The 12896-nt window shown below is 39.5% G+C and overlaps 1 protein-coding gene across 5 annotated transcripts in view; it reads left to right on the forward strand.

Moving 5' to 3' along the window:
* The window catches only part of CTNNA2 (catenin alpha 2), a 403809-nt gene that overhangs the window by 289816 nt on the left and 101097 nt on the right, over positions 1-12896 (forward strand). For all 5 annotated transcript variants that reach the window (XM_062493295.1, XM_062493296.1, XM_062493297.1 and 2 more), the window contains one exon: positions 1542-1622. In XM_062493295.1, the coding sequence (XP_062349279.1) occupies positions 1542-1622 (81 nt within the window). The remainder of the gene's footprint in view (positions 1-1541; positions 1623-12896) is intronic.

Consider the following 12896-nt stretch of genomic DNA (forward strand, 5'->3'; position numbering starts at 1 on the left):
ATTCCAACAGTCAGGAGAGGCTTCCTGAACCAAACTTTTCTGCCTCAGCTTTATTATGAAATTTCATCTTGAAAAACCAGCTCGATTGTGTACACACATGACAGCTGCTGTCTTGAACAAAATACCGGGGACTGAATTTGGGACAACTAAAACCAAAAGCCTGTGCTGACATTGCTCAGGCTAAAGAGCTGGGGACCAGAAGAACTCAGTCAAAGGATGAATGCAAGAAAAGTGAGATAAAAATATCAGCGGGTGACACAGATGCCTCCTCTTGTGTGATAGCAAATGCTTTCTCTCTCTGTTTTCTGGTGTTAATTTGTGTCATCAACTCCAGAATTTGTAATGGATCCCTTTTAGAAAGCTAAGAAGTAAATTTATGTTTTGTATTAAATTCTGGTGGCACTTGATATCGTTATGTTTGAATTTTTAAATAAAAAAGGGGATGGGTTTTACAGATTTCTAAATGATCATAAAAGCTTTGGCCTCGTGTCATAATTGGAATTAAAGGCAGCAACAGAAAGCAGGTGTTCTCTGGAATGAATGCCTGAAGCAGAGGCTGGAACAGAGGCCTCTTGCCAACGTGGGGCTGATAACTGTGCTGTACATGTGAGAGGATATCATTGAAAGGGTGCCTTTAATCCCCATCCCACCCCAGAAATGACTTCTCAATAGCTCCCAGAAATGTGTGCTGTTAGGCTCAGCTGGAGAGAGAAAATCGCTCTTAATCATATGCAAGGAACAATTCTAAATAGAAGCATTTGAAAACAGCCTTGGGAAGGAAAGAGTACTGCCAGAAAGAATGGAGGATCATTTTGATTGTTGATGAAAAGCTTTCAAACGGAGCTCAATGTGCAAGAGATGTGAGAAATCTTTAGAGAAGTAGTTTTCTCTTAAGAGAAAGGTAATACAGCTAACAAAGTCACTTAATGCTTTTTGTGCCGTTGAACCTAAAAACCATATTTTTCCCCCATTGGTTATAAGCCACAAAAGGCTTTTTCCCCCTTTTTAATCTTCGTGAGGAGTTTTGCTTTGAGACTTCCAGCAGTAAAGTGTTTTAAGTGGAATTCTTCTTTATACTGAACCTAATGTCTGCCAATATGATTCCTGTTACAGGCGTAGGGACCATTTTCCTTCTGTCCTCAAGCTGTGTTGCTGCTTATTATCATGTTTAACATTCCCAGTGCTTGGCAGATTGAAGATTAGAAACTCCTAATATTCATTTTATAGTGAAAAGTCTTGCCAGATTTTTTTGAGTATTAGCTGTAATATATGCACATAATTTATTGGTGGAAAAGTTCTGAACTCTCCAGTGAGTCACCTTACTCTTTGTTCTTATCACTTTAGGATTGTTTTAAAATAATCTTCTGTGCATCCTGCACATAAACACGTTAAAAACATTACTTTGGAAATAACAACTTGATGATAGCAGACAAAAAAACAACAAAAAATTTCCTTTGATGAATTGTTTACTATTTTTTTTTTTTAAGTTTATATTACCTGGAGGTTTTTTCTCTAACTCCAGAATTTTGGGTTTTTAACAGACTGGAAGGAAGGAGAAAGGAGACCCACTCAACATTGCCATTGACAAGATGACCAAGAAAACACGAGACCTTCGGAGACAGGTGAGCCATGTTTTTGATAATGCTTAGTTTTCCAAGGAAATCATTGCTTTCCAACTTCAGACCGGTTTCACCACGTGTGGAGGTATAAAGAATTGGTGTCCATCCAAAGATATTGCTCTGCATTGCACATGACATTAAGCAAAGTAGCAGCATTTCCTGAGACAAAAAAAAAAAAAAAAAAAAAAAAGGAGAAAGAAATGCATTCCAAGTGTAACCCCCAATGGTCTTTCCATGTGGGAGGGGAGGCAGATTGTCCAGACCTTCCCTGCCTTGGCAGCCCAAAAAGCCCAGTCATAAAAACACTGGCATATGTGCTTATTTGTGTTTTATTTGAATACTGTCACTGGAGTAACAGGAAAGATAAAACATGAAAAAGAAAAATTATCAGAGTAGAATATGTTCAAAGAGAGCATCCAAGCTACTTTATGAAATAAAGATCCTGTGAAGAGACAGAAAGTTGTAGTAAATACCAATTTTCCCAGAGAGGTGGATGCCCCTCCCTTTAAACACTCGGCCAGATTGGATGGGTCTGAGCAACGTGATCTCATTGAGGATGGCCCTGCCCATGGCACAGGGAAGTGAACCAGACCTTTAAAGGCCCCTTCTAACCTAAACCATCCTATGATTTTATGAATAACTGCAAAACCTAGTTTAAACCATAAATTTTCTCTTTCTTCTAGTACATCTATCATTGTGTTTTGTGATAAGAAAGAAAGGTTAATTCAAAAAGCTGAGTTGGAAAAGAAGTGAAAGGAGATGGGCAACCAAAGGGGAGAAGGCTTTAGGTTTCTCTTTGCACCTTCAAGTTAAGACAGGACAGCTTGCCTCTTTTGACCTCTTTTTTCTCCCTTTGAGATGATCCCAATTCTGCATTTTCTGTAAAGTGATAATATGTAATAAATTGCTACAAAGTAATAATATATAGTAAAATATAAGTAATATAGTGATATAATAATAACAAAATAATAATAATAATAGTGAAAATTCTACCAGGGCTCTGTGAAAATGATCCCAAATCAGAAAACTGCCAAACCAAGGGAAGATTTAAATGTACCTTCAGGTACCTATTTAAAGCACGATAGTTTTGGAAAGAGTGGCCCCTGTAGGCATTTTGAAATCCATGCTCTGCACTGCTAAAACTCAGCTCATTTCAGCTCTTCCTTGTTAACCTTTAGCAGACGTGTTTGAAGATCATATTCTCAGAGCTGGTTTTGCCAAGTAACAAACCCATTGCAGTGGACTTACAGACAATATGAATCACTGAGTCTCCTATATAAAGCCTGGTGTCACATCTGCTGCTCAGCTAATGACAGAAGAAAGATCTCTGCTGTTCTGACCTCCAGATTTGTGGGATCCTCGGTTCTGCAGTGGAGCTGGGACCATGTGTTGCCTCCCACCTCTGTTCTCACTGCTTCAAGGAAGTAGCAGACTAACACATGAGTTAGTTCTGTGTGAGGCTCTCAGCAGTTGCCTGAATTACTCATCCCTAAAGCCAAATTTACTCTGAAACGTGATATAAAAATGGCACCTTTCTTAATAAGCTGTGTGCTTCTCATGTGTATTCACCCCTGTGGAATGTTCATCCTCAGAGGGGTTGGAACTCTGGATGTGGGTAAAGTGAAGCACAGATTTTTTTTTTTTTTTTCCTGCTTGGAGATGAAGCTTTTAATGCAGTTTCTGATATTTAGGGAAGTTACTCATGTAGATATAATGTTTATTAAATTGGGGTAGTTGCTAGTAAACTAATCAAGATTAAATCATAATTGTGCTGGGTTTTACACAGACATAGAGCAAGATGGAGTCTGCTTTCAATAATGTGCATTCTGACTGTAAATCATGATCCTTCAGAATCATAATCAATGTTCTGCTTCATCACATGAATATAATCAGCAGTGTACCTGTGTGTGGCTGCCCAGCCCTGCCTGTGCACTCCCTGCTCAATTCCAGAATGTGAAGGTGTCCCTGAGGGCTTGGTTTAATGGCTGGGGAGAGATGCCTGAAGATTCAGAGGAAATGAGCTGCTGTGGAGATTACAGAGTCCCATGATTTTTATTCTGGGCAAAATCATTGGAGGAACAACCAACTTTGAATATCATGATGCCTTTTGTTTTTAATGAATCCCTTTTAAAGCTTGCTTTTCAGACTTTGGAAGTTTAATTTTAACACCATAAAACTAGATAACCTACAGCAGAAATTTTGGTGATGAAAAATAGATAGAGATAGAGATAGAGATAGAGATAGAGATAGAGATAGAGATAGAGATAGAGATAGAGATATAGAGATAGAGAGATAGAGAGATAGAGATAGATAGAGATTTTTTTTCCCCTTCCAGTTGGTAGTCAGGCTCCCTTTCAACTGTTCAGTAATCACCCATCTAACGCTGATTTTTCATTTTCTCCCCAGGTCACTTAGCTCTTTATTTCAGAGATTTGATTTCATTATCTGCATAACATGCAGACATGGGAAATGATTGTGGATAGAACACATGGTGCTAAAATTCCACCTCACATTTCACAATCATTTCAATATTTCTAATCCTGATGGAATTACATCTTTCAAACTCATCATTTAAACTATCCTGGGAATTGGAAAGCCATTATGAAGATCTAATTATGTGTCTTACTATAAACTGCCAGTAAGAACATCAGCCTAAGTCAGACTGAGCAAGTTCTTGGAAGCAGACACACCTCACCAGCCCGTGGCTTACTGCTGCCATTCCTTACTGGATTTTCATGGAATCACAGGGTGGTTTGGGTTGGAAGGGACCCTAATACTCATCTCTATCCAACCCCCTGCCATGGGCAGGGACACCTTCCACTGGCCCAGGTTGCTCCAAGCCCCATCCAGCCTGGCCTTGGACACTTCCAGGGATCCAGGAGCAGCCACAGCTTCTCTGTGCCAGGGCCTCCCTGCCCTCACAAGGAAGGATTTCTTCCTAAAATCTAACCCAGGCTCCTCAGTACAATTTAATCAAGGAGCTACTGGAGAAGGTCCCGCACTTGATGAAGATGATCTGACAAAGATGATGGAGGGTCTGGAGCATCCCCCTCATGAGGAGATGCTGTAGAGCTGGGCTTGTTTAGTCTGGAAAAGAGAGTAAGAGGGATCTCACCAATCCATATAAATATTTCTAAGGCAGGAGTCACAGGATGGTGCCAGACTCTTTCCAGTGGTGCCCAGTGACAGGACAAGGACTAATGGCCAGAAAACACGACAAGTTCCACCTCAACATGAGGAAGAGCTTCTTTATGTTGAGGGTGACAGAGCACTGGAACAGCTGCCCAGGGAGGCCATGGAATCTCCTTCTCTGGAGACATTTCAAACCCACCTGGACACATCCCTGTGTCACCTGCTCCAGGTGACGCTGCCTTGACAGGGGGTTGGACTGGATGATCTCCAGACAAAGACATCTCTTTCCAACCCTAAACATTCTGTGATTCTCTAACCCTGCCCTCTGGCAGTGTAAACCATTCCTGCTGTCCTGTCACTCCATGTGCTTTCCAAAAGTCCCTGACCAGCTCTCTTGTAGCCCCTTTAGGCACTGGAAGGTGCTAGAAGATCTGGAATCCTTCTGTTCTCCAGGCTGGATCAGTCTTTCATTTTGAACAAGCTGGAGAAAGCACTGGGTCTGATAAAAACTCAATTGGCAAGATAGTGTGGAGTAGGAAGTCCTGAAATAACTGCATTACCAGTTGCATTTTGATAAATACTTCTGAACATTTAGACTGGCACAGTGGGCTTTCACTTTAATGGAATGTATGCCTAATAGAAATTATTCTTACTGTTAGATATCTAAGTTTGGGTGTGCAGCATCAAAACACATTTTTTTTGCCACCTGATTATGGTTTGGTGGCCTTTGTGGTTGTTGGGTAAAATCCAGCTCAACCTTTTGGACAGGTACCACAAAAAGCAGAATAACATCAACGTCCTCTTAGTGGCTCTGTACAAGTAGTTGCGAAGATGATGATTTTGAATATGGAAAAAAGAATTCTTCACACCGCTGGCTGAGGCAAATCATTCCACTTTAGCACTTTTTTTTTTTTTTAATCAAAAATGTCCTCAGATTATCTTTTCCAGACAGCATTCTAGAAACCTCTGAGGAATTCATATTGAGTAGACACAGGCCTGAAAACCAAAACTGTGAACATCTTAATTAATGAAATTATACTTTCTATAGCATTGTACTATCTGTTCAGGGCTTTCTACAGCAATAATCACAGGTCCTTGAGTCTCATGTTTCCTCTCATTTTCACCTCCCATCATTCTCCCTTCTCATTCCTCATCATGTGAGGCTCATTTGTTACTCCAGGTGAAATGCAGAGAGTAATGGGCTGGTTTTGGTTCCTGCTCAGCTGGTACCTGTGCGGGTACTCTGGCCAGCCAGCTTCCGACTTCACATAACAAACTTCCCTCCATAGGATGCTGATTTGGGTCACTCTTCTCCTACCCAGACAATTTTCCATCAAACTCCAGCTATTCACCATCCTTAAGATGTTTTTCTCTGTCAGATGGTTTTAAAATTGGCCAACTGATAATTATGTGTTTGAAAAAAAGAGGGCGGATTTAAAGTGATGAGCATCATTCCCTCAGAAAACCAGTCCAGAAAGTAAAGCCCAGAGTATGGTTCTGTTCTCTACCATCTGCAACTGCAGTAACATTGGTATTGTATAACCAGAGCAGGTTACTATTCATAAATAAACCCTTTATGTGATTTCCACAGTGGCATGGAGCTTGCTTTCCTGTATGATTTCCCACAAACAGCTTTCAGGTGTATATGGGGTTTGTCCTTGTTACTGGTGATTTAATCAGAACTCCTTTGTAGGCTGAAAGCTGTGAGATAGGTTTTCCTAAGATTTCTGCATTGGTTAGGATGAGTTTTCCTTCTTTCTGATGGGTTAGGATAAGGATTGCTTCTTTACAGTGTCTGCTTTTCCCAATAGCCCCTATCAGTCCCCTAGGAATGGGGCACATTTTTGGGTACTCAGGATCAGGTTTGGCCATTTAGGCATGAACTAATATTCATATTGACCATGCTGTGGTGTCTTCCTACCAGGAACACACTCTGCAGAAACCAAATTAAAAAAAAAAAAAAATCTGGGTCATATTTGCCCTTTTTATACCTCTAATCAATTCTTTATGTATAATGCAGTAAGTACATCCTTTCACATGACCCTTATATATATTTGATCAGTCATTTACATTCCCCTGTGGTAAGATGGGATCTTGCAAATTCCTTTTTAAGACACTTGGTGGACTCTGGGCATGATTTTCATCAGCCTGTTATCAGTCATATTCTTTAACATCCCTTCAGTCTACAACTATTATATTATCTTTTAGTCACAGAATATCCTGAGTTGGAAGGCATACACAGTGATCATTAAATCCTTGATAGTACTGTTTCAGGAGCTGTATTAGGCTGCAAGTCAAGCTTGCAAAAGCTTTACAAATATCTCCTGTAATTTATTAATGCAGTTTTGGTAAAACAAAGACTTTGGGGACAAACTCAGTTTGTTATCAACTTCATAGGTCTCTGAAAGGACTTGCAATTTGCTGTCCTTTGTTTAATATGGGTTACACAGTTTGAACTGGATCCCAGGATTCAGCATGTTCTTAGGCTTATTTAGCATCTCTCTTTGTTCCAGCCCTTGAGCAGCAGCATGTCTCCATTTGCTCTTTATGTCATTCATTTCCACGTAGATTAAGTTGTATCACTGTTTATGAATGCTATTTAGGGTAGAAAAAAAACCAAAAAATTATCACTTTGAAGCCTGCCAAAAATTGGTGTAGACTCTAGAAGGACTCTCAGAATAAAAAGCATGAATATTAACTTTTGGAATTAGACTGATGGAACACCTAAAACCTAAAGAATGTGTTTTGTTGGAACAGATTTTATCACAGCTAACCCATACAATGTCAATTATATTATGGATAGACACTTACATAATATTTTCAGTCTGTGGGCTTAAATCTCTCTGCTCAAGGATATGCACAGGTTGCTTCTTTACAGAAGGTAAATGCTTTGAGGAAAACACAGGACTTCCTCCAAAAGAGGAAATCTTATCAACATCTTATTGCAGCAAAGCTACTGTCTCACACCCAGACCAGATGACTTGCAAATGCTGTAGGGAGGGCCAGCAGCACCTAGAAATTAAATCTTGGTGCTGTAAATCATGATTAACTGACTTAATTTTGTTGTTTATCCTCTCTTTACTATGCTCTGGGAGGACAAGCAAGACTCACTCTCTGGTTTTTAGAAGAATAATCTGAAGCTCAGAAAATAATGTCGCTTCTGAAGGTGAAGCTGCCTCACTTGAGGTATTCTGTGTTGTACCAGCATTAGGAGGTACACAGCATCTGAATATTAAGATATAAGCCCAAGGGAAGCATAAGGGCTCAAAAAAGCAAAACAAAATCTTCAGTGGAAAACAGCAAACCGAATTCTAATCAAACTTAATGTACATTAAATAACAAACAATGAAGAGCACTCCCAAAGAAATAAAAACTCATACTGAGGGGGCAGGAGGAAGAGGAAAGAAAGAACTCTGTAGATGTCAGTTATAGAAATCAGGTTGTGGTGATATAAAGAAGTGGTTTTCCTTCAGCCTCCCTTACAGTCACTGGAGAGTTCCTCTCTGGAGGGTGACTGGGGGTTTCAAGGATATATTTTGTATAAGTTCTTTGTAGAGGGGGAGTCATGAACAATCTAATTTCACATTTAGGCACCCTGAAGGTAGGTTTGTGTGAGGAGTCCTTTGGCTTTCCTGCTCTCCACTAGAGCCCGTTGGTAGTGCAGCAATCAGTGCATTTCTGGGAGGGCTGGTGTTCTCTTCTGATGTGCCCTTTGTTGCAAACAAGAGGGAATTGGGTAAGGTTATAAATCCTGCTGGGGCCTTTATTTATTTATTTATTTATTTTTAATTCAAGATCTGTATAATTTAAATAGTGGAAGAAAACAGAGAATGTGAGAGTCACAGACCTTCCTGAGTTCACATAATACTGTGAGAGTTTGTAAGAGTTCATTTAATGTTCTGAAGGTGAAAAACTTCATGCAAGCGTGCAGTAGTAGCAGAATATCCAAGGAGGTTGTAACTTCAAAATTTAGTCTTGCAGAAATGTTTATTAAGACTTATTTTGTAAAGGCAGAGTTGAAGAGAGGTCACACTTCAACAGATGATCCACAGGAGTGTGCTGTGTGAGCAAGGAGGAGTTCCTGGCTGTTTCAAGGGCAAGTGCAGTGTTACTGCTGATTGCCCCATCCTGTTGCATGAAAATGTATGTTGAAAAAATGCTGCCATTTTTTTAAAGGGAGCCAGCCACAAATGAAGCTAAATCTCTTTGAGCCCAAGGCCACCTGTGGCATCAGCTCTTGCTTGTGAGAAACTCAGCACCTTTTCCTTGTTGCTTGATAGGTTTGATTTTCACCTTCAGTGATTCCAGTGCTCTTGAATATGGAAATCTGGAAACTGGCTTCCCAGAAGCAGTCTATCAAATGCTAATACAGATTCCTTTATGTGCCAGGGCTACGTGTGTATGCCTTGCATTCATTTTGTATGGGAGCACTGCATTGTGTGCAGTTGTTTTCTAGCCTGCACAAAGGTGTTAGGGCAGAGTCTGGTGTGGCACTGGCTCAGAAGGCAGAGATAGCAATGCTGCACTTGATCAAGTCCTCTGCTCTTCCAGCTTCCACTGAATTGATGGCCCCAGCAGTAGGGACATTTTGAATGTTACCAATGTGGTCTGAAAGAGCTGTGAGCCCCTGGAATGCTGATCAGTACTTCCACCTTTTGTCTGCTCCCATTTGGTAAAATAACTGGTGACTTGACTTCAGGAAAGGACTTTTAGTAAAATTTTCAAAAATCTGTTCTAAAGAATTAGGGAAAATGCACTTTTATTTGAGGCACAATCAGTAAGGATTTTATTTGAACTTCTTTGAACACACATGTCTTTGTTTCCCTCAAAATGCACTTCTAGGTGTTTATCACTGTGACATTGAGGTTTTTATGGTGCTCTGAAGTGCTCCAGAGGAAATGGAGAGTGCTTTAATACTGCTGATTTACTCTTTCAGGTCTGCAGTAATTTCCTTACTGCCTAATTATAAGGCTTGGTTTAATTTACTCTACACATTATGTTTACTGATGCACATATGGTGCCATATTTCAGGAAACTATGCCCATATCAGGTAGTTTTGGGTAGGACTGCAGTATGTAACACCTTCATCAAATGAAGGAAACTTTGATCTGCAACATAATACTCATGATGGGGTTTTTTGTTTATATTTTTTTTTTGGCAAAAGCCACAGTGTAGTAACCGTAGCTGCTTTTGTTTTTTGAAATAGGGACTTGATGTTACTTTTTTTTTTTTTTTTAACTGAAGTTGCGAGCAGAGGGTTGGCCTTTCAAAGTACCTTGAGAAGAATTAGGAGGCAAAACTCAGTTACAGCTCTATTGCATTGGAAGAGATTACTGCACGTAGTTTGTGTACTATTCCTCAAATAATGAGCCCTTGTAAAAACTCAGGTATTTCAAAAAATCTTGGTGTTCAGAAGATGCCTACCTCTGTAATTGGTGCAGAGGAGTAAGCATGGAGTTTTTAAAATCTTTTTGATAAAAGACAGTGTAAATGTGGGAGAAGCTCAATGGAAGTGTATAATGTTGTTACACTGTAAGTTAAAATACCCACAAACTATATTAAAAAAAAAAAGACAAAAAACCCACCAGAAATGTATTTCAAGATATTTCTGTTAATAATAGTTTTACATAAAGAAGCTTTCACTGTTCTGTAGTGTCATCTTGAGAATGACCTGTAGTCACATCAGCTAAAGGAACTTAGAGAAGTTTGGATTCATAACAACAGCTTCAAATACTGGTGCTCATTATCAATAATTCAGTAGCATGAGGTAGGGAGCACTACAAATGTGGAGGAAAACATAATCCTTTTCCAAAGACTTCTCTAATTCCATCTTCCTAATGGCTTTATGAGCAATGGCAAAGTACATAGAGTTTAATTGCCAAATGGGATTTCAACATTACATTAGTTTCTTAATTGACATTAATTTTGTTCACTAACTCTATTTTGAAGTGTTATGAAATGTCTTTATTATTATGATCTCCTAGTAATTAAGCAACCAGATACAAAAATGTTTCCATTTTTTTACTGTGTAAAAATTACTGCAAAGGAGAAGAAAACAAAGTGTAAGCAAAATGAGAAAAAAGACAACAAAACAAACCCAAGAACAAAAGCCAGACTGATCTCGCTGCTGAAAGGGCTTTTTGAAAGGCATGGATGATGATTGATGGTATCAGATATCAATCATCCCTGTCCATGGGGCAGGGTCTGCTGGTGACTTCGAGTGACTCTTAGACAGGATGATGAGAAATCCATTTTGAGTCGTGTTTCAGCCATTGTCTGGCACTTCAGCAGACAGGTCTACCCAAGGGCTGTCACCAGCTTCCACTGGGCTCAGTGTCCTGGTCTTGGAGAAGCTGATGGCAATGTTTGCTGCTCCAGGCTGTTCGTGCAGCTGGGTTAGGTGGGACTGCAGGTGTGACATTTATGGTATTCAACCTGTAAAGCTTATTGGATCTGACTGCTCATAGTATGGATAACCTTGTGAAGAGCTTTTGTAGAAAATTTCCTTCCCATCTTGACCAAATAGCTGCTTCATCTCCCCAAACCAGCTTTTTCCCCATTTTATTTATTTATTTACTGTATTGGATTAAAAAAAGCCATAAAACTTCAAAGCTGCTCTAGTTGATTTAAGTATAATTTCTACAGGGTCTGAGACAGCATACGAAGCTACACAATAGGTTATGGTTCATAGTTTAATCTTTGGATTTTAAATCCATTTTCTCTGTTCTTCCTCATTGCCCTCTTCTTTGTCTCACCTCTTTTACATCAGACTCTTCAGGTCTTCAGTTTTGGTGACTTTTTTAGACTTTGCAGTGCTCTTCAGTTTTCACAAGGTTATTTTTCAAAGTCTTATCCCCTTTTTTATCTCTGCTAGGATAGCCTATAGTTTTTCCCTTCTTTGTTCCTACCTGTAATTTCCTGTTCTGCAATTTCATCCTCCCACATTCACTTTATCACAATTCTACCCTCTCAGGTCATACAGAATGCAGAAGTTAATCACTGTCTTTTCACTTCTGGGTTATTTTGACTTCCCTAATACTTTTCCCTGTCTGCTCAGTTCCTACCTGTATTTCTGATTTTCCCACATTTCTGATGGGAATATCTGTACTGTCCTCTACCTGTTAATCCCCTATATATTTTTTTTATTTTTGGAAGTAATAAGTATTTAATAGAATCCCAGCACTGCCATCAGAGTTGGGTCTTTATTGTTCTATCCTTCATACTCTGATAATCCTCGCGTGTTTTAGGACTTTGTGGTTATCATTCCCCCAAACATACATTTTTTTTCTCTGTTTTTACATAACTGCACTAATATTGCTAGCAAGCCTGAGGCTTGCTCTCATTGAAAAATGATTTTTTGAAAGGGTGGTGTTAAAATTTCCTGCCATTAAAATTGATAAACCACCCATCTTAGGTCCTCAAAAAAAACCAAAACAAAAACAACAAAACAAAACAAAACAAAACAAAAAAAAGAAAAACAGCAAACAAACATTTAAATCAATGGGGATTAAGTACCTTAGCACTTGGTAACTGGGTTCTTCCATGCTTCAGGCCAGGAATTATTTTGGGGAATCTTTTGTAGTGGCCTATGACTAGGAGGAATGTTTTTGTGTGTGTTTCTTATACTCACTGAAATTTTTGATCAAAAACTGTCACTTCAGCATTCTTCCTGTTAGTAAATTCACCCCAAATCTTTCCCTGATTATGGCAGCTTCTCTGTAGAGATAGGGAAGCTCACACAGGGAAAACTATATTCTAAAAGGGAGCAGGTTTAGATTAGATTTTAGGAAGGAATTGTTTCCTGGGAGGGTGGGCAGGCCCTGGCACAGGGTGCCAGAGCAGCTGTGGCTGCCCCTGGATCCCTGGAAGTGTCCAAGGCCAGGATGGACACTGGGGCTTTCAGCACCCTGGGACAGTGGAAGGTGTCCCTGCCCATGGCAGAAGGCTGGAACTGGATGATCTTTAAGATCCATGCCATTTAATGATTCTAATAAATATTGCCTGTCTTTGTAACAGCATTTCTTCCTGATTTATCTTTGGCTCAAATCATACTTTTTTTTTTTTTTTTTTTTTTTTGTTAACATATTCCATAGATCTGTAGTTTGAGTATCCAAGTGTGATACATGTTCCAAATATTAGTCTTTT

The sequence above is a fragment of the Cinclus cinclus genome, chromosome 5 (genome assembly GCF_963662255.1).
Source record: "Cinclus cinclus chromosome 5, bCinCin1.1, whole genome shotgun sequence".
In the NCBI taxonomy this organism is placed as follows: Eukaryota; Metazoa; Chordata; class Aves; order Passeriformes; family Cinclidae; genus Cinclus; species Cinclus cinclus.